At 45.5% G+C, this 27,983-nt stretch overlaps 3 protein-coding genes and 1 pseudogene across 4 annotated transcripts; 3 read left to right on the top strand and 1 right to left on the bottom strand.

The window, feature by feature from the left end:
• Window positions 1-1,976: 1,976 nt before the first annotated feature.
• LOC111065087 lies at window positions 1,977-27,252 on the top strand. Its single transcript, XM_022353063.2, has 3 exons — window positions 1,977-2,146; window positions 25,993-26,335; window positions 27,099-27,252. The coding sequence occupies exons 2-3, from the start codon at window positions 26,281-26,283 to the stop codon at window positions 27,245-27,247; spliced, it is 204 nt and encodes a 67-aa protein (XP_022208755.1). The 5' UTR covers window positions 1,977-2,146; window positions 25,993-26,280; the 3' UTR covers window positions 27,248-27,252.
• LOC111065086 lies at window positions 9,526-10,503 on the top strand (annotated as a pseudogene).
• Window positions 20,311-25,560, bottom strand: LOC111065084 (cytosolic endo-beta-N-acetylglucosaminidase). Of its 2 annotated transcripts, XM_022353061.2 has the most exons (4): window positions 25,215-25,560; window positions 22,238-22,475; window positions 21,863-22,180; window positions 20,311-21,788 (listed from the first exon to the last, which is right to left on the bottom strand). In XM_022353061.2, exons 1-4 carry the CDS (start codon window positions 25,480-25,482, stop codon window positions 20,588-20,590), a joined length of 2,025 nt encoding a protein of 674 aa, XP_022208753.1. In that variant the 5' UTR covers window positions 25,483-25,560; the 3' UTR covers window positions 20,311-20,587. The 2 variants fall into 2 exon arrangements, with proteins under 2 accessions (XP_022208753.1, XP_022208754.1); XM_022353062.2 differs by lacking the exon at window positions 25,215-25,560 and having other exon boundaries at window positions 22,238-22,582.
• On the top strand, window positions 27,252-27,816 carry LOC121405021. The gene has a single exon (XM_041595549.1). The coding sequence runs from the start codon at window positions 27,290-27,292 to the stop codon at window positions 27,563-27,565; it is 276 nt and encodes a 91-aa protein (XP_041451483.1). The 5' UTR covers window positions 27,252-27,289; the 3' UTR covers window positions 27,566-27,816.
• Window positions 27,817-27,983: the final 167 nt, after the last annotated feature.

The raw sequence follows: 27,983 nt of genomic DNA, 5'->3' as shown, positions 1-27,983 counted from the left end.
CACCTTACTTATTTTACACGCGAGGTGTTTCTGGCAGTGGCAGTGGCAGCGGAAGTGGCATGGACAACTATTACTCTTCATTTGTATGCCAATGGGAGTGTGGGTGTCGCTTCCATTTCTTCGTCTTTTTGGGGAAAGAAAGTTCCCAGACGAACAAAAACAATTTCCACAATGTGCCAGCGGGCAGCAAGTGCTGCGCCAATTAAATTGTTTTTGTTTTGGTTTGTTTTTTGCGTTTATTATTTGGCAGAAGCGCAACAAGCGCTGGCCATGCAGAGTGTTGCAAAAAAAATGTGGCCGAAACACACAGGAAAGTGTTGAGAAAACAGCGGATGACAAGCAGCTTTGCACTTAAATTAAATATCGCATTGACAGCAATAGATATGAGAGTCCAACACCAAAAATGGTAAAGAGTTTACTGTATGCTGGTGCCTTAACCTCCGGCCGAACTGTAGCAAACTGTACCACAGTAGCGGAGCCCATCGAGAAGGCAGCTGCCATGACTAACTCACTCGCACTTTCTCGCTCCGACTCGACTCTTCTTCATGCAAAAGATCGATTGAAAGAAAACCAATGAATGAAATGAAACGAAACTTTTTTCCTTTATTTAATTTTTATTCAATAACAAACTCAGACTTAAAACATAATTTTAACATTTAAATTTGAAGAGGGAAAAATCGAAATCCCTAACAACCCGTGAGTACATCGTTTGAGCAAGAGAAACCAGAGAATAAATACGAGTATTAATTAAATTTAGAATAAATAAGAAAACATTCATTTTAAATTGTCAAACTGTATGTCGCTGTAGTGTTGCAACGATTTTCCTTCACAGTTCACAGTTTTAGCGTCACTTGTTGCTGTGACCGACCGATCGACCTCATCGCACGACTCCGCTGGCCAATTAGCCAGCCCGCATTCGCCCTGTTGCATGCATAAACAGCCAATAACAACAGCAAGGACAGGGCCTGCCCAACCTGTCAACGTGTCCTTTGTACAGACACATGCTCGCATACTCGTATGCGACTTTGCTGACTTTGCATGTCCAGGTCCAGGTCCAGGTGCAAATTGGGTTCAGCCCGGTCGTCGCTTGAACGTTGACACAGTGTCAACTGAGACAAAAAAAAACACTGGTAGCTGCACACATGGCAACGGCACCGATGCGAAGCCATCGGAAACTATCGGGAGTCGCTGGTGGGGGGGCTTGGGGGGTGAAACTGATGGAGCAGGCTCAATGAGCTGCCACCTGCCATTGGAAGATGTTGGGGTAATTGGCCGGAATATGTGTCCCGGGCAGAGCACTCTGTGGGCATGGCATGGTGGCCCTGACCCAAAGAAGGCCTCAAGCTCGCACTAAGTCACAGTGGTGGCACGCAAAAAGGGGAAGCCTGCCAGAGGAAGGAGCATGTCTGCCGAGTTCTGTGGAACACAGAAATCTGTTACTACCCAACCTGTACGTTTTCTTTCCACAAAAAAAAAATAGCAGCTACAGCTACACTTCCGTCAAAGCTTTGTCACAGCGGGACTAGAGCGAGAGTGATATTTGGCAGTCATAGAGAGAGAGAGAAAGAGAAAACAATGTAAAAAGCAGTTGATTGATTCTGCTTAATATACTAGCACTGCTTAATCTACTAGCACTGCTTAATATACTAGCGTTTCAATGTGCTTGTTTCAAGGTATTTACTTTCGATTAGCTGTCATATTTTACAGATAGAATGTGTGAAATCTGTTGCTGCTGCTGCCTCTAACCTGCCACACAATTCGCGCCTCGACTGTGTGCCGACCGAGTCAGCCTGCCACAGTCAAAGAAGGGGCGTGCGTCAGATTGCCCCCAAACTGCTTGTCCATTGTACCACCACTGTGCCCGACTGACTCTGCTTTCTGGCTTTCGATTCGGCTGGCAGTCATCGGGTAGCGGCGTCGTCCTCGTGGCCCTCGTGCGTGCAGCATCAGGCGGCGCCGCCTTTAGTTCACTTTTTTCTCGCCTTGTGGCAGGTCGCTGTCGCTCGCCGAATCGAAAGATACGCGCACCAGTCACACACGGAGTCAGGCGCCGTAGCGACGTGAAATTTCAGTTAAAGATTTGAAAGTGCCAACGCCTCAGTGGAATCCATAGAGTCCCCAGGTCCAAAGATCGTTGCAGCAGGAGGTGAGTGATTTGATGAGCTTGTTGTGCCACTTGCCACTGCTTGTAATTGTAACGTAACCTTATCGTATTTGCTGGCACTTCACTTGTAATCTCTGCCCAATTTATTATTTATGGGCAAGTGTCAAGTGTCCCAGGTCCTTCCTCTATTTGTGGCCAACAAGCACACAACACTTTGCATAGTCACCGTCCCGTCCGCACCATTTACGCTCTTGAAAGCCATTAACATGAATCTTTCATTTCATTCCACATGTAGTATGTACCCACTATGTATTTGCCTTAGTCCGGCCGGCCACTTATGATTGTCGCGCGGCTTCGTCTTCAGAGTCGAGATGATTTCCACTCCCACACACATATGACATTTTTATGGGGCCCTTGAGTGTGTTTTGCCCTCGTCTTTTGGCCACAAATGCTTTGCTTTGTTTCAGTCTTTCAGGGGCAAAGCCTTTACATGGTTGCAGGACGATGACTTTCTTCCAGTTCTAATCAAATAAAATTGTTTTAATTTATCCCAGCACCCACTTGGTTAGAGTCATTAACTGGATTGGGAGAGACAGTCCCCATGCAGTCCCCCAAGCCTCTCCAGCTTTAATCCTGATCAGGATTCATTTGTTTATTGCTGCCAACGATGCCAGTTGACAGTTTTTGTTTTCAGCCTCCAGCTTCCGTTTTTCGTTTTTCGTTTTCCGTTTTCATTGCCACTGCCATTTCCACTTTCTATCATGTGAGAAGACAATGTGGATTTTCTCCCTATTCGCTCGCTCCACGAGTCGTATACTTAATATTTATTCCCAGTGCTGATGGAAATTTTGGCAGAGTGGAAAACGTTTCTGGTAATCAGCCGTGTGTGCAACACTGCAATTTCCTGCCACCTGACAATGCTTTTCAGCTGCCACCCCCAGCCCACAGCCTCTTCGGGGCATGCGACTGATTGGCTTCAATGCCTCATGTCAGAGAGCTGCATAATGCCGATCCAATCATCCATTGCAACCATCTAAACGTTCACAGGGCTACAGCAGAGTGCAGCGAGGGGGCGGTGAAATATCATGAAATATGCATGGCAGGTGCTGAGTGATTCTCGGGCGCCACCAAGTCCGCCAGCCGAGACTGAAGGAGGAGCGCATCCATAATTCAGGCAGCAACTGCAAATGTGCAATGAGCGGCAATCGCAGAGGGTAACAGCTGCAGTGGGCCATTAAATAAAAGTGTCTAACAGTAGGTACTTCTGTGCAAGTTCTCCCCCGTTCCACAGCAACCGAACAAGACAAGACCATTCAAATGTAAAATGATAATTACACTGTTACCGCGCCAGCAATCGACATTAAGATGTCTGAGCATTACAATTGTCTGTGACTCGTTGGGGCACAGGGAGCACTCCCCAGCGTAGCCCCTAAATACATGCAACAGTTAACAGTCCGATGTACCATTTAATTGGCTTGGCTTGAGCTCCGGGCTTAGGGCTCCCAGCTGTGGCCCCTCCATTTTACAACGATGACAACCCTGTAAGGAGCATTAACCTCCCAATGGCTGGATCGAAAGGGGCCCGAGGTTTGTCGCTAAAACATCGTAAAACGCTGCGCAACAAATTATCGTTAGATTTATTGCCCGCCAGCGTGGCAGTTGCTCCCAATTCGGAGGGCTTTTCGTTTTTACAATTTTATGAGAGCCACCAACAGAAAAAAGAACAACACAAAAAAACAGCAACAAAAACCAAACCAAAACAAAACAAAACAAAGTATGAACCCGAATGACAGAAAGATTGCATAGCTTTCGATTTATGGTTGAGGCGGCAGTTAAAAATGTTTGCATGTGTTTCAGTGTAGAAAAAGGCAACAGCCAACGGCCACCAGCCTCCAGCCTCCAGTCTCATCCTCGATAGCCGAGCTCACTGAATATTTGTTCTTGGCTCTCGCTTCTATTCTCTGAACATTCAAGTTTTGGTTTTAATAGTTTTGTTGAGTGCCCCTTAAAGTGGCTTGCAGCTTGCACGGGGGGCGGGCAAGCTCCTGCTGTCTGAGTGGCAAGACTGATACTTAGCCGAAAAATTGACCAATTCCTTTTGGGCTATTAAATTCGTATTCGTCTCCAATGCTTTTGCTCAGCCAATCAGGAATGAAATCAACTGATAGCAATCTGATATGTTCCCATGAAAGTTTTGAAAATATAAGCGTAGCTCCCAGGAGCATTGTTTGGGCTCATACGTACCCTGGAAAAGTGAAAAACTTGAGAAATTAATTCCCAAAAATGTCGTAGAGCACTTCGAATTGCTTTTCTTCTGGGCTTCTTCTTCAAAGTAAAATCACATAATTCTCACAGCCCGAAGGTATACCTGACTTTCCCTTTATTTAGTTGTAATTCATTCGTGGATGTTTGAACTAAATTAACACAGACTAAGCAGCTTCAAGAGTCACCACTAAGGCATTGGCAATTTTGAATAAATGTAAGAGAACAGCTAGAAGCAAATGTTGTACCAGCATACAATCTAAATTTCTACTCACTCACAATCCTATTAAAATTTTTAGGACTTCCCCATAATTTTGTTCTCTTCTATTCTGCTTCATAAATGTAGCTTCACAAGCAGCTCTATCACAGTTCAGCTGATTTAAATGTAAGTCATTCGTGGCTTGTTTCCACAGAAAATTGTGTAAGTTGCTTGAGTATGAATATTCCCAGAAACAATGCGCCTCATCTACATACTTGATTTTTGTCATTGCTTCCACGAGTACGAGTAGGGGAATACTCGCAAAGGCAGCCAACATGCTTACCTACGAATTATGCCATAAGCTCTTGGTGGGGTGGTGGTGGGATGAGGGTGTGGTGGTGAAGCAGCAACAGGCAGCACACACACCAGGCCGCTGCCAGGCAACCTGGCCCATCCTTGGCGTTCGTTCTTGAGCCCATCAAACACGAGCGGACAACGTCGAGTTTTATAAAATTCATTAAGTATTTTAAATATGCATGAACATAATTTGGTTGTGAAACTCCGGCAAGGACACGCTGTGGCAGTCGCTTACTGGCCCTGCTAATTGAAAGAGAATTCCCATTGCCTGGGCCCAGGGCCATCCATTGCTTCCTATTCCTATCTATTAGTTCTCAATCTCTTCATGCTGAACTTTGCACCAAATTCTATAATTTAGTCAAACAAATTTGTGCAAACTTTCAGCGCTTTAGGATCGGCAACAGAAACAGAAAAGGGAGCACACATAATTCACAGGTTTGAACGGACGAAGGTCCATGTAAGAGAACGGCTTGAGGATTGGGGCTACTCCCCCCTCCTTCTGTACTGCTGCTTGTTGCTAGAAAAACTTTCACCTCTTTGCTTTCTTTTCCATTTCCACACTTTTCCCACTCGCGCTGTTGTTGTTGCCACTTGTTGAAATTCGTTAATTTATGATGATTGCGTGAAGCAAACTTCGCACTGGCGTGGCAAAGTTTTCTTCGGTGTTGGAATTTTCCCTCACATCTTCGATGCACTGAAAACAAATCAAAACAAATACGAGTAGTATATCGATATACTCAGGCAGTTGCTGCCTAGGAAAGTGTCTCATTTAAGTATTTTTCAAAAATAGAAATTATAAAAATATACTACATAAATGTGCCATTAATAGAACAGGATAAAAAAAATTAATTTAAAATTGAATTAATTAAATTTAATCTAACAAACTTAACTTTATCGGAAACTACTCTGAGACCATGGAATATACTAAAGAAACTTTAAATATAAATATTGGAATTTTATAGCAAATTTGTATGGACAATACTCTGTCTCAGCATACAAAAGACATTCAAATGGAAGCGTATTCCCCATGGCGGTTAACCTCTTTTAACCTACCGTTTCCCTGGCTGCGCTGTGACTCATGGTGACTCCGCTTATTGACCCGACTTGACCCGACTCTAGACTTTACTTGGCAAACCATTTGAGGAGCGCTTCTAAAAAATAAAAATAAATTTCTATGCACCGAAATTGAACAGTGTAGACGTGATGGGTGAACACTGAATGTGTGTTGTGTCAAGGACTCTGCGAAAAGTGTTTACATTTTCACAGTTTTCAATTTATTGCGAATCGACACGTTTTGGTCTGGCAAATTGGTCGTGTGCCCTTCTCCCTCACCCCTCACCCCCTCACTCATACGGCGAAAGTTCCCTCAAATGATGGATTCATTGGTGTGTCCATTCAAGACAGATTTCACTGTACTGTATAAGTCTACCATAAAGGCTGGCGCTTTATTTATTTCGCTTAGGAACTTTTTAGGTCTCTTCATTGCCGGTGGCAAGCAGCGGTTGCCGCTCTATAAACACTTGCAACAACTGTAATGGTATGCCACATAACCAGAAAGTACAGAAGAGGTGGGGATGTGTGGGGAGGGGAGGGGTAAGTCATGCATTTAGAGGCATCTGTGCAGAAACATGCAGATAATGCAAGACAAAACATTGTAAACGGCTGGAGAAAGAAGACAGTGGGGGGTTCCGTGTGTGTGTGAGGGGGTGTGGGGGTGTGTGGGTTGTGGGGTTGGAGAAGTGCTGCCACAGCTTCGTGGACAATGAGGGGTAGTGTGGCTTACTGGTGGTGCTGGAGCAGATTCTAGACAGCTTTGTTAGCACTTGAGACGCACAACAAACGTTGCAGTTGAGAGGAGAAGGACAACTGGCAATGGCGGCATTCAAAGACCAAATATTGAGAGCAGGAAGGAATATCTTTTTGTACTCATTTGAATGCAGATTAGGAATAAACGAGGACGGGAGTCCGTTAATGCTCGGATCTAATCAAATCCTTGCAGTCGAAGGGGAAAAATGCGCCCAATATTTCGTTCAATATTTACATCGATAACTTGGATAAATGTTACCACAAATTTCCTCGAAGATTCATACAAATGACAAAAGTAAATTAATACAATTTTCAACTGTTTCAAACTACTAGAATTGACGTTGATTTATCAGTAGTAGTAGGGTGACATTCAGAAATCAAACAGTTTTGCATTAATTACTTTTCACCTTTTCATTTTGATTGCTTCCACGCCCATTCCCAAGCTTATAATAAAATCTAAAAAACAGTTTTTTATAGTTTTGGTTAGCATAAATAATTAGCAGAATATCATTGCAGAATAATAAATGAAAATACATGTTTATTAATGCAAATAAAATGAACTTTAATTCATGTTAACGAGGCTGCATTTAGTTGAAAATAAATATAAATGAAAAACGAGAGGGAACGTGTGAGTCGCCGAGCAGGAATATAGAAATATAGAAAATATTTTAATATGTTTTGAGTAAATAAATAAAATAACATTTTAAATAATTTATGGACTAATTTAAGGCATTGTAATCGAGCCCCAATGTGTGCACAGACTTTAGTTGCGATATTCCCCACCCTCCAAGCCACTGCCCTGGCCATCACCAGAGCACCGTCTGCCACAGAAATGTGTCAACAAAAGACCATGATGCTCAGTCGGAATTCTTTTTCAACGATGTTGTCCACGACAAATTTGAGATTTGTGGGGAAAACAGACGCAGGGGCAGCAACAGTGGGCTAAAGTATGACATGACAGGTGTGTCCTTGACCTCATACCTACAAATTAATATATATATGTATGTATACCTGAATAAGTATGTATGTACAATTATTGCCAATTAAACTTTTGCGTGTCCTGATTTATGCTGTAATTAACTAGAGGCATAAAGCAATAAAAGCTTAACAGGCCAGGCGGAAATATTCACTGTACAGTGCATAATTCTATGTGCAAAAAGAGAGATGTACATATGCATGTATATGCCATATAAATATCTCACAATATCTGACATAACTGAGGCTAAAGTGTTCAGTCTGAGCAAATCAGACACATGTACTCGAGTGGCTTTTAACAGGTCTCTCTATGCTCATTTTTCTCTGTCTTTAAATGGTCGTTAGAGTGCAAATCAGAGTGTCATTAGCTTCGACGCCTCACCAGCACACAGATACATGTAGAAAAGAACCCGTCAATGCATTTCGAATCCACGTCGGGTTTCCCAGTCTGAGTAGAGTAAATGTAGGAATCGTGTAGAGCAGAGGTTTGGCCAGATGGGCGGGGCACAACATGACCAAAAATAGCAGAAACTGAAGTATTCACAACGAACACGAAATAGCTTTAATGTAATGATCAGCAATCAATCAGACTAAGCGGGAAGCGGAGTCCCCAGCTGCTCGATGAGTGGCCGAAGTGACTTGCACCCACTAGTGTCGATTTTCTCCATGGATTCCTTCAGAACTGCAGCTTCGCACTCCTCCTTTGAGCGCGTAGTTCATGGCCTTCAGCTCGCTCTCCAGGCACAGCTTCAGCTCCTCAAGACCAAACGAACGAAAGTTGATCGAAGCGGTGCTGTCCGACATGCGCTGGAGGTAATTCTGCTGCTCCTCCAGGTGCTTCGACTCCAGGTTGAAGATGTACACAACCAACACGGTTTGCGTCGCCATCGGCTCGTCCAGGGATCCCTCGCGTTGCAGGATCATTTCGTTGTAGATGGGGACTATGTCTATGTCATCCGCCTTCAGGTTGTCAATGACATGCAGGTTCATGCCGCAGCTCGACAATTGATTCATGAATTTCCGCAACTTACGGAACTCCACGACGTGGTCCTTTCCCGAGCCCGTGGCGTTCCAGGACAATGTTCGTACGTTGTCAGGCCATGGGAATGTTTTGATCAGGGCCGCTGCTGTCATTGTCTTGCCGACGCCAGGTGGGCCGAGCAATGCCACCGAACGGAACTTGCGATCGCGGCTCAGCTCCTGCTCCAGCTGGGCGAGCGCCTTCTCCTGCCCGAGCACCTGGTTGCCAATCAGCTTGATGCTCTCCTTAATGTAAATGGGCTGATGACAAAAGTAGCAGCGGGATGCCTTCTCCTCGGCTGTTGCCACCGCAGCTGCGGCGGCAGAGTCAGAGTCGCGCCAAGACCTGTCACCCTCGGCGCGTCCTGCCAGTTGACGGATGATCTTGCCAGGCTCCTCAACTGTTGGTGGAACGACCACCTTCACGGCGACGACACTGTACATCATCCAGCCCACTGCCAGTGTGGCCAGGAACATGCCAATTGCCTGCAGCCAATAGCCAAGGCTGAAGCTAGCCTCTGTCTGTGACAGCGAATCGAAACGGTTCTCCTCGCTCTCCCGGCTCCCGTGCTCGCAATAGTTGTTGTTCTCGCGTTCGCGGCGCTCGCGGCGTTCCCGGCCCTCGCCGTGGTGGTGGTGTCGTCGTTCAGGCATTTTATCAATCGAAAAATCGGAAAAATCGGAAAAATATGAATAATTTTACTTATATTTTGTTTTGTTTTTTTGTGGAACTGTTGACTGTTGACTGTTGGGTTTAGTTTTGTTGAATAACTGCTGTGTGGGGGAATGAGAGCTGTGGCTGACTATACAAATGTCCAAAGCCTGCTTGTAAACCTAAAAAACGAATTCGTAGACCACATTCCCCCCCTGTAGGCGTAGTAGTCGGCGAGGAATATATATATTTATGATTAATCACAATCTCACACGGATCCAAACTAAGGACAGGCGAGAGAAGACCACCAAAATCAACTTCAAAATGGGTAACATCGTCGCGAAATGGAAGCAGCAGCGGCAGCAGCGGCAGCAGCAGCAGAGCGACAAAGACTTTGATGTGGCCGCCAACTATTTGATACGAAAAGCGAGAAGCGAGTACAGCGAGCCGAATCGCATGGAATTGTATGGCTTTTATCAGATGGCAACTGTGGGGCCTTGCCGGATGCCCTGCCCCCCCTTGGATGATCTGGAGGCACATAGGAAGTGGTGTGCCTGGAAGAGCTTGGGCCGCCTGTCCTCTGCAGCTGCCCAGCGGAGGTTCATCCACAAAGTGCAGAAGTTGAGCCCCAAATGGACCTGCGACTGTCCGGTGGAGGAAGACGCTGACTTGTTCGGATATAATGCCAGTCCCTGGGCCAGGCCAAATGGCCAGTCTATGTCGAGCAAGACTGTCTTCGATCTGGTGAGGGAGAGAAACTTGACGGAGCTACGACAGCAACTAAAGAGTAGCCACATCCACTTGAAGGATGGACAGGGAATGGCCCTCATGCACTGGGCACTGGGCCGCCGATCGCAATGCGGTCGACATCATAGAGCTGCTGATGATGACTGGTGCCTGTGTGAATGAGCTGGATAGCGAGCAGCAGACACCCATGCATCACATGCGGCCCTCAACGGGCACCTGGAGGCAGTGCGTGCTCTGCTGCAGTACAAGCCCCGACTCGGAATGCACGCAGGAGCTCCGTGAGAAGCAGCCTTATGGTCCAATATTGTTTTGACACTTTACACTCCAAAGACACGCAGAACAATGTACAAAGAGTACAAAATATATAAATTAGAGTGCATTGTATACCCTGCTGGTGCATTTCCAGCAACATCTGTCTCTTATCAGCTTTATCTCTGATCTTAGTGCTTTGTGGTTATGCTGCTGCCAGCACAGCAGCCACGTCACTCCAGGCAGTAGGTGCTCATGGCAGCTGGGCTGGGAAAGCTACCACCCACTGCTAATGCTGTTTTTGTCAGGCAGTAAAGTTGAACAATTCATTTGGCCTGCTAATTGTTGTCGAGACTCCAAGCAGGGCACTAGAGCGGCGCTCATTACATAAGTTTTTTCGGCTAGAACTTTTCTGAACGTTGTTGGCAGGGCACAGTAATTAACGGTGTATAGTACATAAATTCAGAGAGCTAAGAATGTTCCAAAATACTTAGTTTATTGTGTTGAAAATGTGCAATTATTTACTGCATTTATTTTAGTATACATAATATTATTCATTTGTTTACTCAGTAAACTTCACTGGGAGGCAGCACAGTGTTGACCGATTCTAAAGTGTCTTGCAGTGAAAGTGAAACTACTGTCAACTCATTGCAGTTCCCCACTTTGTTCTTTACCTGATGGAATCTGCATATTTGTACAGTCAAAACGATGATTATTTACAAGTTACTTTGGGTGCAGTCCATTTGGCACTTTGCTACCAAAAAGTTTGCCCTGTAGCTGTGACTGTATTCTGCCTGACTTCTTTCTCCCTTTAATTAATGCGTTTCATGTTCATTACACAATTACGCATATTGCGTAATTTATTCGATGCTTATTTTATTCATCATTAGGAAGTCGTTTAATATTCATTCGGGCCTGGAATATTCTGGCAGTAGCTGACCCATGCTAAGTGCAGTCATCTGTGGCCAAGTTTCTGTGGCAGAGCTGAGAATTGAGCTGAAACTGCAACAGCAGCAGCAGCAGCAGCTCAGTGCAGGGTCAGGGCATTCATTGGTGGATCTATCTAATTAAATTTCGGTTCGCATGCTGGCATTATCCCCATTTACTGTCGTAGTTAACCCACCCACAAGCAGCCCGTCCCAGGATCTTTACTGTGCAGTTATCATAAGTTGGCATGGACATGTGGCTTACATGCCGTACACACAGATGAATGTAAATGTCATTTGCAATTTCGGCGCACAGGACATATCCGAAATAAAACGATTTTGGTCAACAACAGTGGCAGCAAAGGGTACAGCAGGGAGGAATGTACATACATACATATGTATATACAAGTAGCAAGGAACACACAGCACACTGCAACAACAGCCATGTTTATCTGTGGGTGGGCGAGAGTTTCGAAAGTTAATTAAAACACAATGCGGCATTTTCGATCTGCTGCTGAGTGTTGGGAAAATGCTAATCCCCCTCTAAGTAGGAGTAATGGGTGGTCTGCCAGCAGGAGTTAAAGGGGAGTCCCAGTCCACAGTCCCCAGTCCCCAGTCCCAGCCCCGCTGTGACCACTGCCTAAATCTAAATTGGACCACAGACGACAACCTCTGCTCAGCGCCAGAAAAAAATAGCTCGGCCAAGTTGAAGCTTGAAAATTCAATAAGAAGAAACAATTGTGGGCTACTTAGAATCCATTGCTAGAATCGAGAAACTCTGCCGATTGGTTTTATTGATTATGCGTTGAAACAATGTAAGTAAATACGAGCCTGGAATTTTGGTCTGACTGCCATTGCTTCTCGACTGTTATATTTGAAGTATTTCCGTGTATTTATGTAATAGCAGAATGGCGTCGATAATTCAAAAATTTCCTGTGTCCAACATCAGGTTCAACCAAAAAAAGTAATCGCCAGTTCATCAACCACTGATACAATATTCTATCTATCTATATATGTACATATATATTGTGTATATGTGTATATTCCAGTCCAATGCAGAACTGTTACTGTAAGTTTACTCAAACTCTGTTGGATGCACACGATCCCAGTCTGACTCATCTGCCAGAGCAGAGGAACGGCTAAGTGACACACCTACTCGTACCCGTACTCGCACTCGTACCCGCACTCGCACTCGTACTTATAGATAAACTCAATTTGTCCGCCCAAGTAAAGTTTCCACTGTACGCGAGTGCAGATCCGCCCCATTCCCATTAGTTTTTGGGAAATCTCAGCGCATTTAGCTGCAGTTGGTGGCCAGCAGCAACGAGGAGCGCTAGAAAAGTTCCCAAAACCGAGAAACAGAAACTTTCAAAAAAGTTGCAAATGAGCAAAACGTGCCGTGGAGTGGGCGGAAAAGAGGGGAAGAGGCTGTCGTTGTGCTGGCAAAATGTCACTTAAAAAGTTTTTTTTGTAATTTTTTTGGCCGGGTAAAACATTTTTTTTTTTTTTTTTGGCTTGTCCTCTACGTTTTGGGGAATGCTGAAGAAATTTTAATTGAAACTGACAAGATATGTAGCATAAAAGGGGCAGCTTGGAGAGAGAGAGAGAGAGAGATGCAGAAGAGAACTGCAGTGACTGTGTGACATTGAGATGTGTAGAAAAACAAAACAAAAGTATCGAGAGGACACCAGCGTGAATGTCACTTAAGATGACAGATGCCCGGGACCCAGACACACTTGGCAGCTGATAGATAGGCATATGCGATGTTCACTCATGGGAAGCATATACATATATGTATACTATATATTCTTGCATCATTGATTGTTTAATTATGTCAAGCTATTGAATGATGGAACGATGATGTGCTAATGTGCGTGGGGAATGGCAATGGTCTGAGTTAATTACAAGACCCTCTAAGGTAAACATGTCAATAATATGCGAAATATATGTACAATACAATGAACGTTGCTGGAAATTCGGAAAGTAATTAAAAATCGAGGCACCTAGAAAACCAAACAAATAATGCAGCACAAAAAAATAATTACTCAATGGATTACAGCCGTAGACGTGAATTGCTTTCAAGCTCCTCCTAAGCTACTTGAATTATTTCTAGTATTGCAATTTTGAGTAAATATACATTGTAATAATAATTAATATAAATAGATTTTATATACTTTGTATACTCTTTTAGTTATTTAAATATGTGTAAAAGCAATGGAAAAATATGTTAAAAAAATATATATGAAAAATAAAAATATTATGGAAAAATATATATGCATATGTACATAGTATGTACAGCTTGCCAACTCCCGTGGATGTTGGTAAATTGTCAGTTAAAAAAAGTTAAAAAGAACTCAACGTTATGTCCAGATCCAAGAGGCTTTCCAAAAATGCATCAAGTTTTAGAGGTTCTTATGGGGATTTAATATTTAAGATTCAGTTTTCCGCTAGCGGCTAAGCTTGGTCCTTGTGAAATCTATTTGTCCTAATTCGATTGACCTAATGGCCAAAGGTAATGCGAGTGCACCTGCCTCAGCTGCTTCCGGCTGCGCTTCCTCTCCACAGTTTTGTGTGGTGTTTCCGGTCCACGCTTGACTTCCGCTATGAGATTTCTCTTTAATTTTAAATGGGTGGGGCGGAAGACACTGGGCCCCACGACTCTCTCTGGGCCTGCCTAACCTGACCTTGTCCGGGCCAGAGAGTTGGCAAACGGAGGGTCCTGGCAACATTGTCGTGGCATCGGCCCTTGACAGTTAGTCAGTGTCAAGCTCTGGATTTTTTTGTTCCTTTCGTTTTGTCTTCTCCTTGTTTTTTCTGTGCCTCTGCCAGTTTTCATGCTCGAAGATCTTTTGATTTATGCGGCTTTTGCATATGTCGCTTTCACATGGAGGACACGGTCACGTCGGAAGTTCTGTCGGGACATACAACGACAGGCAGCCGCAGCATGTAGCAAAATAAGCAAAAGGAAAACAGGAGGCTGGCAGAGAGATAGGCCAGAGAGTCGGACAGAACAGAACTGGGATGGCTGGCAGCTTGGGCCCTCCCCCCCATTGGCGTTTCCTGCTTTAAGCTCTTATTTATGCTATCGCTTCAGTTCCACGTCCAAAAATTATCAACGAGCAACATGGAGGTAGAGCGAAGGGAAGACCCAACTTTAGATGTCTATTAGACATCTCTCCTGTCTCTCGTATCGTAAACAACAAATCCATTACTCGTATAATAAACACACTGCAGGACGCTCTATCGCAGAGAGAATAATACCCTTTCCCTTTTTGTTTTCTGTTCAGCACATCTCATGGAGCGAGTACGGATTTTGAATGGAAATTCACGGACACGGTTTTCGGAGGGAAGAGCGAAAGGAGAGAGAACTGCTGCCGCATAATTTTCTGGGCAAATTTTCGCACTGGCGAAACTTAGCCCGATTATGTTTTCTTTTTATGGCCTGACGTACGTCGGCCCCCAAAAGCACAAAACAGCAAAAACAACAACAGCAACAACAGCAACAAGGACACCGAATGGCAATTGGTTGTGACGTCAAAGTGCTGTTCAAACTGTTTATATGTGTGTGTGTGTGTGTGTGTGTGGCACTGTCTTCCAGGAATCGTCAGAGTTTGACAGGAAATCTGCTGCTAACAAGCAACAGCAAACAAGGGACGACCGACATATTTATAAGCCATTAAGGCTGCTCTGCGGGATATGCCATCGAATCGAGAGGGATACACGGATCATTAAAAATTGTATCGGTGACCAATTGAATTCAGATTCGTTAAACCAAAGAGATGAATGTTAAAGGGGCTGGCCTATTAGCCAAAGGTTTCTACAGCCTTGGAGGCAGGGTATTCAATGGCTTCGATGGCTGAAAATCAAGCTGAGAAATGGTTAAAGCAAAATGAAAAGTTTAAAAAAGAAAGAGAAAGAGAAAAAGAAAGCTGAAGTGTAGGGAGAACTCAGACCCATGGGGCGGAGGGAGTGGCCATTCCCTGTTGTCGTTAAGCCTGATAAATGCCATGGTGATTGTAGGACTTCTGGGCTCTTGCCTTGAACAGTTTGAACAGCACTGACACCAACTGCACTTGCACGTGCACTTGCAGTTTTGAGGAGCACTCGAATGTATTCCGCTTTGCTTAAAGTCAAATTGCAATTGACGTCGAGGCGACTCGCGTCGCCTGTTGCTGCATGTGGCACGCTTCTGGCAGATGCAGATGCCCCCTAAAAGCTGTTTGCCGAGCTGATTGGCAAATCAAATGCAAAATGCAAACAATTGTGCTGCGAAAACCAAATATTCCCATAGCTGGTACTCAATATTCGATACTCAATGCGCTGCTGGCAGGCAGCCCCCGAGGGAGGAGGCAAAGAGGCCCGGGGCAAAGCAAACAACTGATGGAAGCCGGAGACAGACCCAACACCAGGAAGTGAAATAATGAATGTTTAGCTTAAGCGACGACAAACAAGAAAAATGAGTTTCGTGTGGCGGGAAATCCTTCAGAAATCCATCCTTTTTCACACCCAGCAATCAGCCGCAAGACGGGGTAGATGGATGTGTAACGTGATAGACCAAAAGAAAACCTCACCAAAACCACGAAGATGAAGCTTAGACTGAGCTCAAAAATATGAGATGGTAACTTGACTTGACCAACTTTATTTTAAGTGGTTTCCCTGCAACGTTCCCCGACACCAGCAGCAGGCAAATCAAATTGAGATATTATTATAGGAAGGCACACCCTATTTTCACAAGTATATAGTATACCTTTATCCCTAAAATATGGTACACAAAAAGGTTTACGTTAATGTTTTGGTCAGTGACTAGGCACTCAGTCACTACTTGGCTTAAAGGAAACACTTCTATTCCATTTTGCATTGAATTTGGTGTTTACAGGAATAATCTTCCCCTTTAGCAGTAAGTATTATTTGTGCAGAGGGTATTCTATATTCTATATTCTCCCTTTCGTTGCTCAGCCTCTGCGTTGCTTTGCCTTCAAACTAAATAAGAAACGAGTGTTACCAAAAATTCACAAAAAGAAGTCAAGAAGAACCCCAACAAGAACAACAACAACAAAAACACAAGACAAAAACAAGAGTTGGAATATTTTTTTGCACTCTCGCTGTTTTGTTGCTCCACTGCTCCGCTCCCGGATTTCTTTGGTGCTTCTCCCTTTTTTTTTTTTTTCCTTTTCTGCTGGCCATGTGGAAAAGTTATGAGGCGCCGCGAGACCCAACGCACAGAAAGCACAGCCAGAAAACATACACCGAAGAAATGAGCTCCAGCCTCAAGGATTTGACGCTCTGATGCCTGCCAAAAAGAGAAAAATGAACAGAGCAGTGGTCTGTCGCCTGTGGGCCGGGCCCTGCGTTAAATCTCATTTTCGCAAAATTCACCAATAAATTTCCCATCCGCAAGAAAACCGGAACAAAAAAAGAAACGTTTAATGCTGGCAGACAGTCCGATTTAAGTCATACTCGTATTGAGCATATCGCAGAGGGAACAAACAAAACGGTTTCGGTTTTCTGCATGCAGAAATAATGCAAATTAATTGCATTGCTTGGTGCAAGCTATCGCTTGAATGAAAGTGCATCCTTAGTCCATGCCAAAAGAAATAGAAAATTAAGGAATTTTACCAACATTTAAAATGTATCAATGTGCTAAAATTTGGTGGCATATTTTGGTGGTTAGTAGCGAAAAAGAATGAGTTTTCTAATGGGATTTCCATGTTGCGAGAATGCATGAAAATGTGCAACCTTCCCATGACGTTGTATCGAAAATCCATTCTGACCTAAATACTCGTATGTCGGCCTGTGCATTTGGCTGGCATGGGGGAGGGGGTGCTGTTGTGAATGCCATTAACCGAAACCAAAATTCACACTAATTGCTCGGCCGGATGGTCCTGGCCAAAGGGGGTTATGGGTCATACAAAGAAATATGCAAAGTTTGCAATTTACCTAAACTGTCTGAAACAACAGCAGACATAATGGAATCCAAATTGATATAATTCTACGAATTCCTGGGGGTAGATCCCATGAAGGTGGGCAACCCATACCGTTGTTGGAGCTATCCTCGACGGAGATGTACATCATTTAAGGGTATTCCCTGCTGCGTTGTTGTGATTATATCTGCTCTTGCTCGGTCAGCCTCCTGCTGTCAGTTCGTATTGGCTTTTGATGGTTTTTGACGCTTGAACACGGTTTTGGCTTTTGGCTTTAGTTGAACGCTGGCTTGGGTATTGACAGTAATTAAAGCCGCGGCTAGCAGCCATTTATGCCCAATGTAGGGACAAAGACGGCAATGAGAACTCATTAGTGCGGCGTGGTGCATGGGTGTGGCCACATTAATGAGGGCACGCAAGCGAGCGGTAATTTAAAATTGCATATTGCCACACACTTGATTTTAATTTGATTTCACTGTTGCCCTGTCTCGTACCAGCCAGCAAACCGGATACGGCAATTAGCAGAGATAGCGGGTGTCAGGGTGTCAGGGAGCGCATGAACAGGGATTGGTGTTTCCTTTCTGCACTGCCAACTTCTTAGAGGGCGCAAATAACTTTAGCTTTGAGATTTGTATGCTGTAGCCACGATGATGAGAAAATACCTCGTGACTGCCACAAAATCTGCAATTTCAGTGCTTTAATGCCACACAACATAATAAACGGAATAGCCAAAGGAGGGGCAGAGGCAGAGAGCGCTGGCACAAATTGCATTTTCCCTTCTACAATAGCTGACAGACACAATTTCCATCTGTGTGGTGATCCTCCGAGCAGGTGGCATATTCAATTGAATTTTTATTTCCATTTAAATGCTTAAAATGCATGAAAAATTTCACAAATAGGGCGGGTATCCAGCTTGGCCTGGAAGCATCCAGCTGAATTTCGTATCTAGGTCAGGCCCAATGGCTTTATGTGGCTGTTGCATGTTTGGCACACCATTCGGTGCTATTATTGTATAAGGGTACATTTTATTTGTGGAGAAAGGTGCCTAAAGGTAGATTCAAACATTCAAAAGGACGCCATAAATCTTTCCCTTGCTTCCAACTGCTCCCAGTCCCACAAGCGGGAAGCAAAACATAAAATTCCCGAGTAGTTAGCTGTGTGATCGCTCGCTTGAGGCGGCTCATCGCTGTTTGCTTTTCATCTAAAATATACGAAATTTCCCTAGGACTTGATTAATATATTTGTATGCTTATTTTAAAACATCTAAAACAAATATTTGGCTTGAGGATTTTCCCTGTGCTGAAATTGAACGGCTTTGTCATCATAATACACCCATTGGTTCCGTTTGAATCTTGTGTGCATAATCGAAAGTGTAATGGCAATCTCACAGTCAGTCTGGGGCATAAATAAATATTTTCTGTAATAAATTGTAGATAGGAGGTACCTTGCGGTCGAACTGAGCTATACAGTTTGTTCGAGCTGTGTTTGTACTACGCCAAATAGTTTGAAAGGAGAGAGAGAGCTGAAAGGTCAGAAAAGTTAGCAACTTATAGGAGGAGGAGTAGTAGTGCGGGATAGTCGTGCCGCTGTTCGATTTGCGGTCTGCTTTTCCGCACGCTTTGCCACAAATTTCCATTTCCATCTCCATCTCCGCCTGTGGACCTTGCGGAGAGTAGGGGGGTAGGGGGAAAACCGAAATCAATGCAGTGGAGCTGGTGACGTTTATCACTTTGAAATGCGGTCAGTAGCAGAATTTTATCGACAGCTAAGCAGTGCAGCTGGGAAGTAAGGGTGTGGCTAATTACGACAGGGCCACACAAATAACACAGAAAGCTGTCAACCAAAAAGGGGCGAGAGAGTGAGAGAGGGAGAAGCCCACGAGAGCAGATAATGTTCTTGATAAACTACATATATAGTGGAGAGTGAGAGAGAGAGGAGGATGCTGTTACTGGGCAACGGATGATGCACTGCTTTTAGCCACACTTTGCCAACATGCCCCCTCCCCCTCTAAAGCTTCCGCTTCAGCGCCCCCAAAGCCAAAGCGACACGGCAGAGACAAAGGCAAACGCAGCGCAGAGCAGAGCAGAACCAAGCAGCGCACCAAAGTTGAAGGGGAAGGCCAAGCCCAAAGTCAAACAAAAAAGCGAAGAACTAAACAAATAAAATGGCATAAAACTGTGCCATTAAGGAGGGTTGGAAGGGGGGGTGTGCTGCAAGCGCGCATGCAGAACAGCGCGTGCCAGAGACAAGCACAAAAAACTATCTGAAATCTGCATTAAAAAATGTCAAAAAATTACGCCGCACATGCTGGAGAGGAGCAAGTAGGCAAAAGGTCTCTCGGTGGAACTGAAGGTGGAAGGAAATTGGGGGCCACGGCTTCAATTTCAGCAAATTTAAATGCAAATTTCTTTGTTCAGTTGCAGACGCACAGAAACGCAAATTGCAGTTGTTCAAGCAGGCAAACAGCAGCGCAAGCAGTTTAGCAGCAGACATAACTAAGCAGGGCACAGGCACAGTAACGGCAAAAACCGAGACAGGACAAAGTGGATTAGTGGATTACAGTGTCTGTGCATCATCTGCGGTTAGTCTAACTATGAAACAAAGCTTACGCTAAGTACTACTGTTGAATGCCAAAAGCTGCGAATTAAATAAAATAAAAGTCTAGATAAAAAGGAGTTTTTAATCTCAGTATAGGAGAAAGACCCAAAAGACAAAACCGAAAGATAAGCTTACAAATTTAAATGAAAGCCACAATGAAAAGCTGCACTGCAATGAGCTAAAAACATGACAGTTTTAGTAGCGAAAGCTCCTCAGTTTTGTAGACTAATTTCTATATATGTATATCCCTTAAAATGAAACCTGCATCAATTTTAATGTCTTCAATTAATTTAATTATTTATTTAATGTTATATACGCATTAATGTAAATATAAAAAAACATTTGGCACTTAAAACACTTTAAAAACGATATTTTAAAGCGGAAATAAAATTATGTTTCAAAAATATTAATTATACAGCTATGCCTCTGTGTCATGGAGCATTGCCAAGAAATGTGGTAAGCCCAAATACAGGTAATCCAAATTTTACACAGAAAAAGAAAAGGAAGTGTATTTGGTGATGAGCTCCCAGGAAACCAAGGCGTCCGAAGCAGCTTGAGCAGCGCTGTTGCTGCTGCTGCTGCGGCTGCTATGTCAAGTGAAGTTGAATAATGTGGCCCTGAGAGCATGAAGTCCATTGCTTAAGATACTCGTACACAGGGAGCGACGGGTCTCGAAATCGGAGAAGTAAGACAAGGCCCGCCCAGAAGGCTAACCACAAAAAGAAAGAAAGAAAAAAGGGATAGCAATGGAGGGAAATACGTTTATCTACTTTAGCTTTGGTTCTCCCACAACTGGCGGCCATAAACATCGATGGTAGCCTTCTGGCTGGACTGCGTGGCTGTCCAGTCCTCCTGGAACAGGCCCTGCACATAGATGGCACCCAGATAGGCCTCCGCAGTGGACGCCAGCGAACGGCGACACTTCAGGCCAATGTCCTCTACTACGACGGGTCCATCGAATCGCGCCAGATAGTAGCGCACTCGCCAGCCATCGCCCAGCAAACCGGAAGTCTGTGGCAGTTGTACGGGCGCCAGGCCGGCAGGCAATGGATCGTCCATTGGGGATATGTAGCAGAGATGCGGCGCCACAATGTTGCCGCTGTAGGAGCCGCAGAAGACGTGCAGATCCTGGCCTTGGCGCTGGAACGGGGAGAGCCTCACGACCACATCGATGGCCTGTTCCCTGTCGACATCGTCCATGCGATAGGCATAGCCCAGCAGCAGCACACCGCGTGGCAGGACGAAGTCGGTGACGAAGAGCCGGAAGGCGCGCTCGTAGTTGACCACCTGCAGCGAACTGCCGCCCGCGAAGGCAGTGTGGAAACAGTGCCGGGCATTCTTGTCCAGCGGCACCGACGGCTGCAGCGACTGGCGGGCCAAGTTGAAGAAGGATCGTCCCGTCGGCGAGGCATCACGCGATCCGCGCACAAAGCTGGCCCGGCCCGAGCCCACGCAGAAGTCCGTGTAGAATGGCAGCGCCTGGTACGGATGGGTGGCCAGCAGGGGCCACAGGCGAGCCCACCACGACTCGTTTCTGGCCAAAAAGGCGGCGTTCACCTCCTCGTCGCCAGTCGCCGTGCTAATGTCGTAGCCGCGCCAGTTACGCAGCGTCTCAAAGGACCAGGCCGGCGCAAAGATGCCCGCCGAGAAGCCCCTCTGGGCAATCCGCGTCATCGTGTCCAGACTCTGGAAGCCGCCCTTCCGACTCCGCCCGAAAACATCCAGCCCCATGAAGACCCGATGCTGCGGCGAGCCCTCCTGCCTGGCCACACTGGCACTGCGCTCCAGGTGGCCATCATCCCAGGCGTAGTTGATCAGCATGGCGTCGCTGATCCGGAAAAAGTCCACGTTCCGCGCGTTCAGCTCGTTCTGCCAGCGCAGCTCCCCGCTCTCGATGACGCTGTCGTACCAAAAGACGCGTCCATGCGGCACCCGCGACTCAGTGGCAGAGCGCAGCTCGCGGACAAAGCGACTGGTGGGGGGAAGATAGGGTATTTGGTATCAATTTGGTATTAATCTCTAACAGAACTTCCCTCCAGTACTCACTGCAGATTGGGCATGCTCTCCCGCGGCACAGTCACTTCGACGTTCACCAGCCAGCCCTCAAAGCCAAAGTGCAGACAGAGCCGTGTGAGGGCGGCCACAGCCTGGTCCACACTCTCCTCGCTGGCCAGGACATCGAGGAGGGGGCCCGCTGACTCCACAATGTAGGTACCCAGCACGGGTACGCCATGGCGATGGGCGGCATTCAGCCAGCCGCTGGGCGGAATGGTCACATATTTATGGCTGAAGTAGCAGAAATAGTCCACTGCTGACCAGTGCAGAAAGCGATAGTCGTCGTACTTCTCCGAGCTGTGAAAGTGCCTGCAGAAGGAGAGAGTGTTAGGTGGCCAGACACACACTGGCGCCCCACTCACTCACCGATCCTCCAGGTAGTTGCCCATCATGTCGTGGCAGACGAGCAGCTCGCGCCTGTTGCCCCCATCGACGGCACGCCGATGATTGCTGACAAAGTCTGTCTGCTTATCCAGGTACACGCCGCCAGAGCGGATGCGCGTGTCCAGTGGCTGGACATAGCGGCGCCAGTCGATGTCCCGCGAACGCACTTGGAATGCCAGCAGCTGGCGGTTGTCCAGCACCGCTTCCGCCTCGAGTTGAGCTGCAAGGGTCGGGGTTATGTGATGAGTGCGCCTGAACATATTTTTCTGATTTGAATTGCAGCTCCCCCGGATGCTATTGGCTCGAGTGTGCGCTTTCAAATGGGACAAGTGCGGAATTGCACTGTCGAGTGGGTTGATATCGATGGCGATCCCCCCTCCCAAACCCTCCACCCCCCAGGCTAAGTCCGGACTTATCGCGAATGGCTGTTGAGTCGCCTAATCTTCAGAGAAAATTGCGCTGAGGCCCTGGCCCCAATTTCAATATGATGGGCGGAAAGCGAGAATGCTCTTACCGACTTATTTCAATCACTCTGGCTAGGTAAATAAATGGCATACGGCAGGCTGATGTGAAATATAATAGTTCTATATAATTACGACCTAATGATTTACATGATAAATATAACTGCAAAGCAAAAAACCATCACAATAAATACTGCAAAACTAACTAGCTGACAGTGTTAACCAAAGGATTAATCATTCGCCTCTCTCCTTGCTCCTTTCCCCAGGACCTCTCCTGTATGTACTTCTTTCTGCACTTGGCCAAGTGTGGGTGGCATGACCGACACTTTATGCACTTCGTTTCAATTAGCAGCGACGTGGAACGTCCACTGCACTTAATGCGCAGTTAAATAATGGGAGAAGCTCTTTATTTTTATTATGCCCAGGCCTCTCCTCGCCTCTCCGCTTTAAAGCAGTAGCGGCAGCAGTTGGGAGCTGGAAGCTGGGAGTAGAAATGCTTCAGCTTATCGGCCTTATCGCTCATACCCGAAAAACTTTCTCTCATTTGAGTACGTGAGCGCCCTTAGCCCCGAATCCTTAGCAACGAAATTTCATTTTTCGTTTGGCTTGCTGCTGGTTGGTGGCTCCTCCAAGTGGTACTCTCTCTTCTAAAGGGTATTTTAGTTTTGCCAACAGCTTGCAGCGTACATATGCAAGTACAAGTATGTAAACCCTTTAACACGCTCTGCCGTTTCTAGCCAAATGGCAGTGGAAGTTCGCCCAAAAAAAAGGCATCCGAATAAATCATCAAGAGTATTGTGAGTGCCACCAAAGGCTAGTTTTTCCCTCTCGTTTTTTCGGGGTTTCGTTGTTTTTTTTTGGTGAATATTTCATGCGGTCAGGAGCTGCCTGGGACTGGGCTCTCGTCCCGGAGTGAAGTGAAGTGGAGTGGAGTGGAGTGGCGCGACCTTCGGACTCATTTCGATTGCAGTTCCCCAAATTTTGCAGCAGCAGCAGCATCAGCAATAGAAATAGACCGACGAACGTTTCCTGTTGTGGCTGCTGTGACTGCTGGTTCGTTGCTTGCGAAAACTTTTCGCAACTGTTGAACGGATCTGCAATGAAAAGGAACGGGGCAGTGGGGGCGTCGTTTTCATGCAATTTGTGCGCTTTGGGGGTGGCAGGCTGCAGGGCTCTGCCGGGCCACTGGGCGTAACTTTAATCTATCATTGCCGCCAGGATATGGATTCTGGCAAAAACATGCAGCGAATACAAATGAGCGAAATGCGAGACTTTCGGCATGCTGTGGCTACATGGGGGCTTCTGTATGCATTTAGGATAGACATTATCTCCGGAATTATCCATGTCTAGTGCTTAGAGTCTTGCCAAATCTGTGCCTGCATAGAAGATTCAGCTAGTGTTTAAAAAAAAGAAAATAATCGAATTTCAAGCCACAGTTGGCTGGGGAGATTTCCTCAAAACTTGGTAGCAGTTCCGTTTAGTTGTTTTCCCTATTTAATTCTATATTTCTTTCGATCACCAAGCAAACAAAAAATGATTCTTCGATATTGCCAAAGGGAGCGAGATGCTTTGCGCTGTCGCACTTTCAGTGGTCTGTGTCTGATCGGAATGGGCTCCGTTCTGATGGCCCAGTCAGCAAGCAGTAAACCATTGAAGATCCTTGGAGTCGCTGCTGGTGCCGTGGGCGTGACTCGCCTGACCAGCGTCTGGCAACTGAGGAAGCTGCAGAGACTGTCCTCGGAGACTGTCTGCGCGGAGTCTGAAGAATCTTAATGTTTTGTCAGATGTTTTGAGTGTCTCTACCAACTAAATTATACTGTATGCTGCGCACTGCTTGATGTCAAGCAGTAAACTCCTACTAACTGACAGGCTGCGCCACCTTTTCATTTATCTCAATCATTAAATCTCGAATCATTCAATCTGTCCTACGCTAATAAATATCAAATTTTAGTGCATCGAAACATACTCTATTAAAACCAAACCTATTTGTGCAATTATTTACAAATCTTTTGCGATTCAAATGATTGCTGAAAAAGGCCAAAACAATTTGATATTGTCGGTAGACACTTCTCTCTGATTCTCCGCGAAGCAAATTTCTGCTTCTAACAATACAAATAATAGCAATGACTAATGCCAATGACTAATGACTCCATGGGGTTCTTTCATGGGGTTTACTTTCTACGTAAGATAATGTACAATAAAGTGGATCACTGATTACCAAGCGACTACCAAGCAGTGCAATATACCAATATACGGTCCCAAACTTGGGCACATTTTACCATTCAACAGGAAAATGTATTTGCTCTTATTTGCTATCAATAATCGCTTGGAAGATTTCCAATTCTTAATACCCGTTAAATTTCTCTGGTTTCGGATAGTTGTGATACGCACCGTACACACATGCATACATATGCTCGTTAGTATATATATGTCTATGCATGTGCAAAGAACTGTATGGAATAAGGTGTGCAATGTATGTTGTTTATAGTAGAACCTACGGCATCCACAGGTGCTTTGATTCAGACACACTTTATGGTCCCCTCCGACGCATGTCGTCGCGGTCTCCTGCTCCTGCTTCTCCTCAACCAAAACAACCGGCAATTGCTTAGGCTCTTCTTCTTGCTTGCCACCGGCTTCCGAATTGCCGGAATTGTTGCCGCTGTCCAGAGCGATATCATCCTGTTCTGTGCGCTTTTTTGCCTCCGCGGTATTTGTAGGGGCGCTACCGGGGACTGCATCCTTCGGATTAGGCGCAGACCTCTTCATTTTGACCACTGATGAAACACACGAATTTTGACCGAAAAATATTTGTATTGCTTTGTTTATGTGCGACAATCAGCTGACCACCAGTGCTACCAGCTTAGCCAATTTCAGGCTAGATCTAGCATTTTATATATAATATATAAAATTAGCAAACAGCTTCTACAAGATAATACAAGATTCTTGTTTTAGCTTATAAAGATTAAGATTAAGAATTTTCTTGAGTTTTTTCCAATGGTTTTGCCTACTTATTGTTTTGTGTTCTTAAATTAGCTTAAATCTAGCTTATATTGAAGAAGTTCGGGCAGCACCGCAGCTGACCCACTGATCAGTGCTGACAAACGCCGAACAGCTGTGGCGGCAGTGTTGTAAGATAGCTGCCGCACGCGCGCTCACTTTCAAATTTTATTTCAAATGTTTTCCACACCAAATTGAAAATTTGCGCAACCCACTAGTTAATTATTTTGCTTTGCCTTGCCAATTATGGAAATTTACGATTCGTCTCATCTCTTTTAGCTTCTTGGCAGTTCCAGGCGCTGCATTGGCGCCACTGCCAGCGTAACGACCGAATTGCCGGCCAAGGACGCAGGATGCATTGCAGTCGACCCATAAATTGCAATTAAACGAGAGACAACGGACAGCAGCAACAGAAACAACACCAAGAGGAACAAAAATAAATAAACACTTTGCTGGCAAGGGCGCCAAGTAGGAAAAGGCGGAAGGGAAACAAAAAATCCAAATTGTTTTATTAGTTGGATAAAGTTTTTGTTTTGCGTGGCATTTGTTGTTGACAGCTGAAACAGAATGCCAGCGGGTCGTGTGGCTGGCAAGGCCGGCTACTCCAATCACTACTACAATGGTAAGTGCCATGATAATGATAATTATCAATATCCATTCCCAAACAAACAGTCCCACTAGCCAGCCATCGCCATCCTCCTTGATGACAGTTTAAAGAGCAAAACATTTATTTGCAGTTCTCTGCTCTGCCCACAGCTGGTGTCAAAAGTCTTTCTTGGAGCACTGCAACTGCAATGCGATGGCGAAGAATATGCAGGGGCTGACTCAGGGCTGGAGGCTGCTACTGCTCCTCGTCCTTCTTGCCATGGACAATGATTTGAGTTTTTTTCGATTTGGATCAGTTTTTAGCGAGTTCAATTGAGTATTAGCTACGTAAAATGGGGAGTCACTGCTGCACTCTGGCGATGAGAGAGCACACGATGTAGAAGGTGCTCCACCAACTGCCTTAATTCGGGGATATGAAAGTATCCTTCAGTTTCTTCAGCTGCATTTCCAGCTCTCATGGCATGCTGATCAGATCAGTGCTAAATCAATTTCCACAGGGCTAAAGTTGAAGTTTTCTACGATTTTTTTAATGTTTCTTCAACTTTTGATTTTTTTTTTTTTTTTGTATTCAATACGGGAAGGGGGTGCTCATTTCGTCAGGGATAAATTTAATATATTAAATGGGAATCTAATAAGTAGCATCAATCGATGCTTCCCTCTGTCCCCTTCCACTCCCCTCGTCCAAGGCATATTGGACACCCATCATCATCTCGTTGATTGATTAATAAATTAATTAATTTTCCCCTTTTTCTTCCTGCCACTCTGGTCGCTCTGGCTAGGCCGCTCCTATGTGGGCATCAACGAGGAGATCATGTGGGTGAGCATTGGCATGGGCGTGACCATTGCCCTGCTGATAACGATTGCCCTGTGCTATATCGCACGGGAGAAGTGCCAGAAGCGGCAGCGGGAGTACTATGTGACCGCATAGTTGTTGTATGCTGCCTGCCACACGACGCACGGCCACGGCGGCATGCAAATGATGCACCTGGAGCTGGAGCAGCAGCAGCAGCAGAAGCGCAAGCGGCAGCGCAATCGGCAGAGGGAGCGCGAGCAGCAGCAGGAGCCGCCGGCGACCATTCACTGCAGCAGAAGCAGCAGCCTGGCAATGAATGTGGGCGTAGAAGGCGTGGCTGTCGGAATAGGAGATGCAGCAGAGGAGTCTGCAGCAGCAGCAGCAGCATCAGCAGCCGTCACAGTCATGCATTGGTCTGTGGTTGACATTTGCGGGGCACGCAGCTGGGGCTGATGCCAAAAAACCCCCCACCCATACCTCCCACACACGCCCTCACCACAGCCCAAGGCAGTTGGATGAGCATTTTTTGATTTAGGAATAGGGGAGAAGTGAAAATGAAAGAGAGAGATAGAGATAGAGCGAGAGCGAGAGAGGAGCAGCTGTCAGCTGCATTACTTTATAGCGAAAACGAAAAAAACCCTGTTACTGAATTTAACGGAATATATACCACATATATACATACATACATACATATATAATATATTAAATATATATATACGCACACACATAAACAAATTGATTTGAATAAAATTTAGTCTGTTGCTGCTTGGGCAATTCAAACTGCGCGCTGACTGTACCTTTATTTGACCATCTGGCATCCCTGCTATCCAGCACCAGCTGATTTTCTGGCAGCGCTGTGAATGTCAGCGCA

The sequence above is a fragment of the Drosophila obscura genome, unplaced genomic scaffold (genome assembly GCF_018151105.1).
Source record: "Drosophila obscura isolate BZ-5 IFL unplaced genomic scaffold, ASM1815110v1 contig_73, whole genome shotgun sequence".
In the NCBI taxonomy this organism is placed as follows: domain Eukaryota; kingdom Metazoa; phylum Arthropoda; class Insecta; order Diptera; family Drosophilidae; genus Drosophila; species Drosophila obscura.
This window is presented reverse-complemented; position numbering and strand designations above follow the sequence as displayed.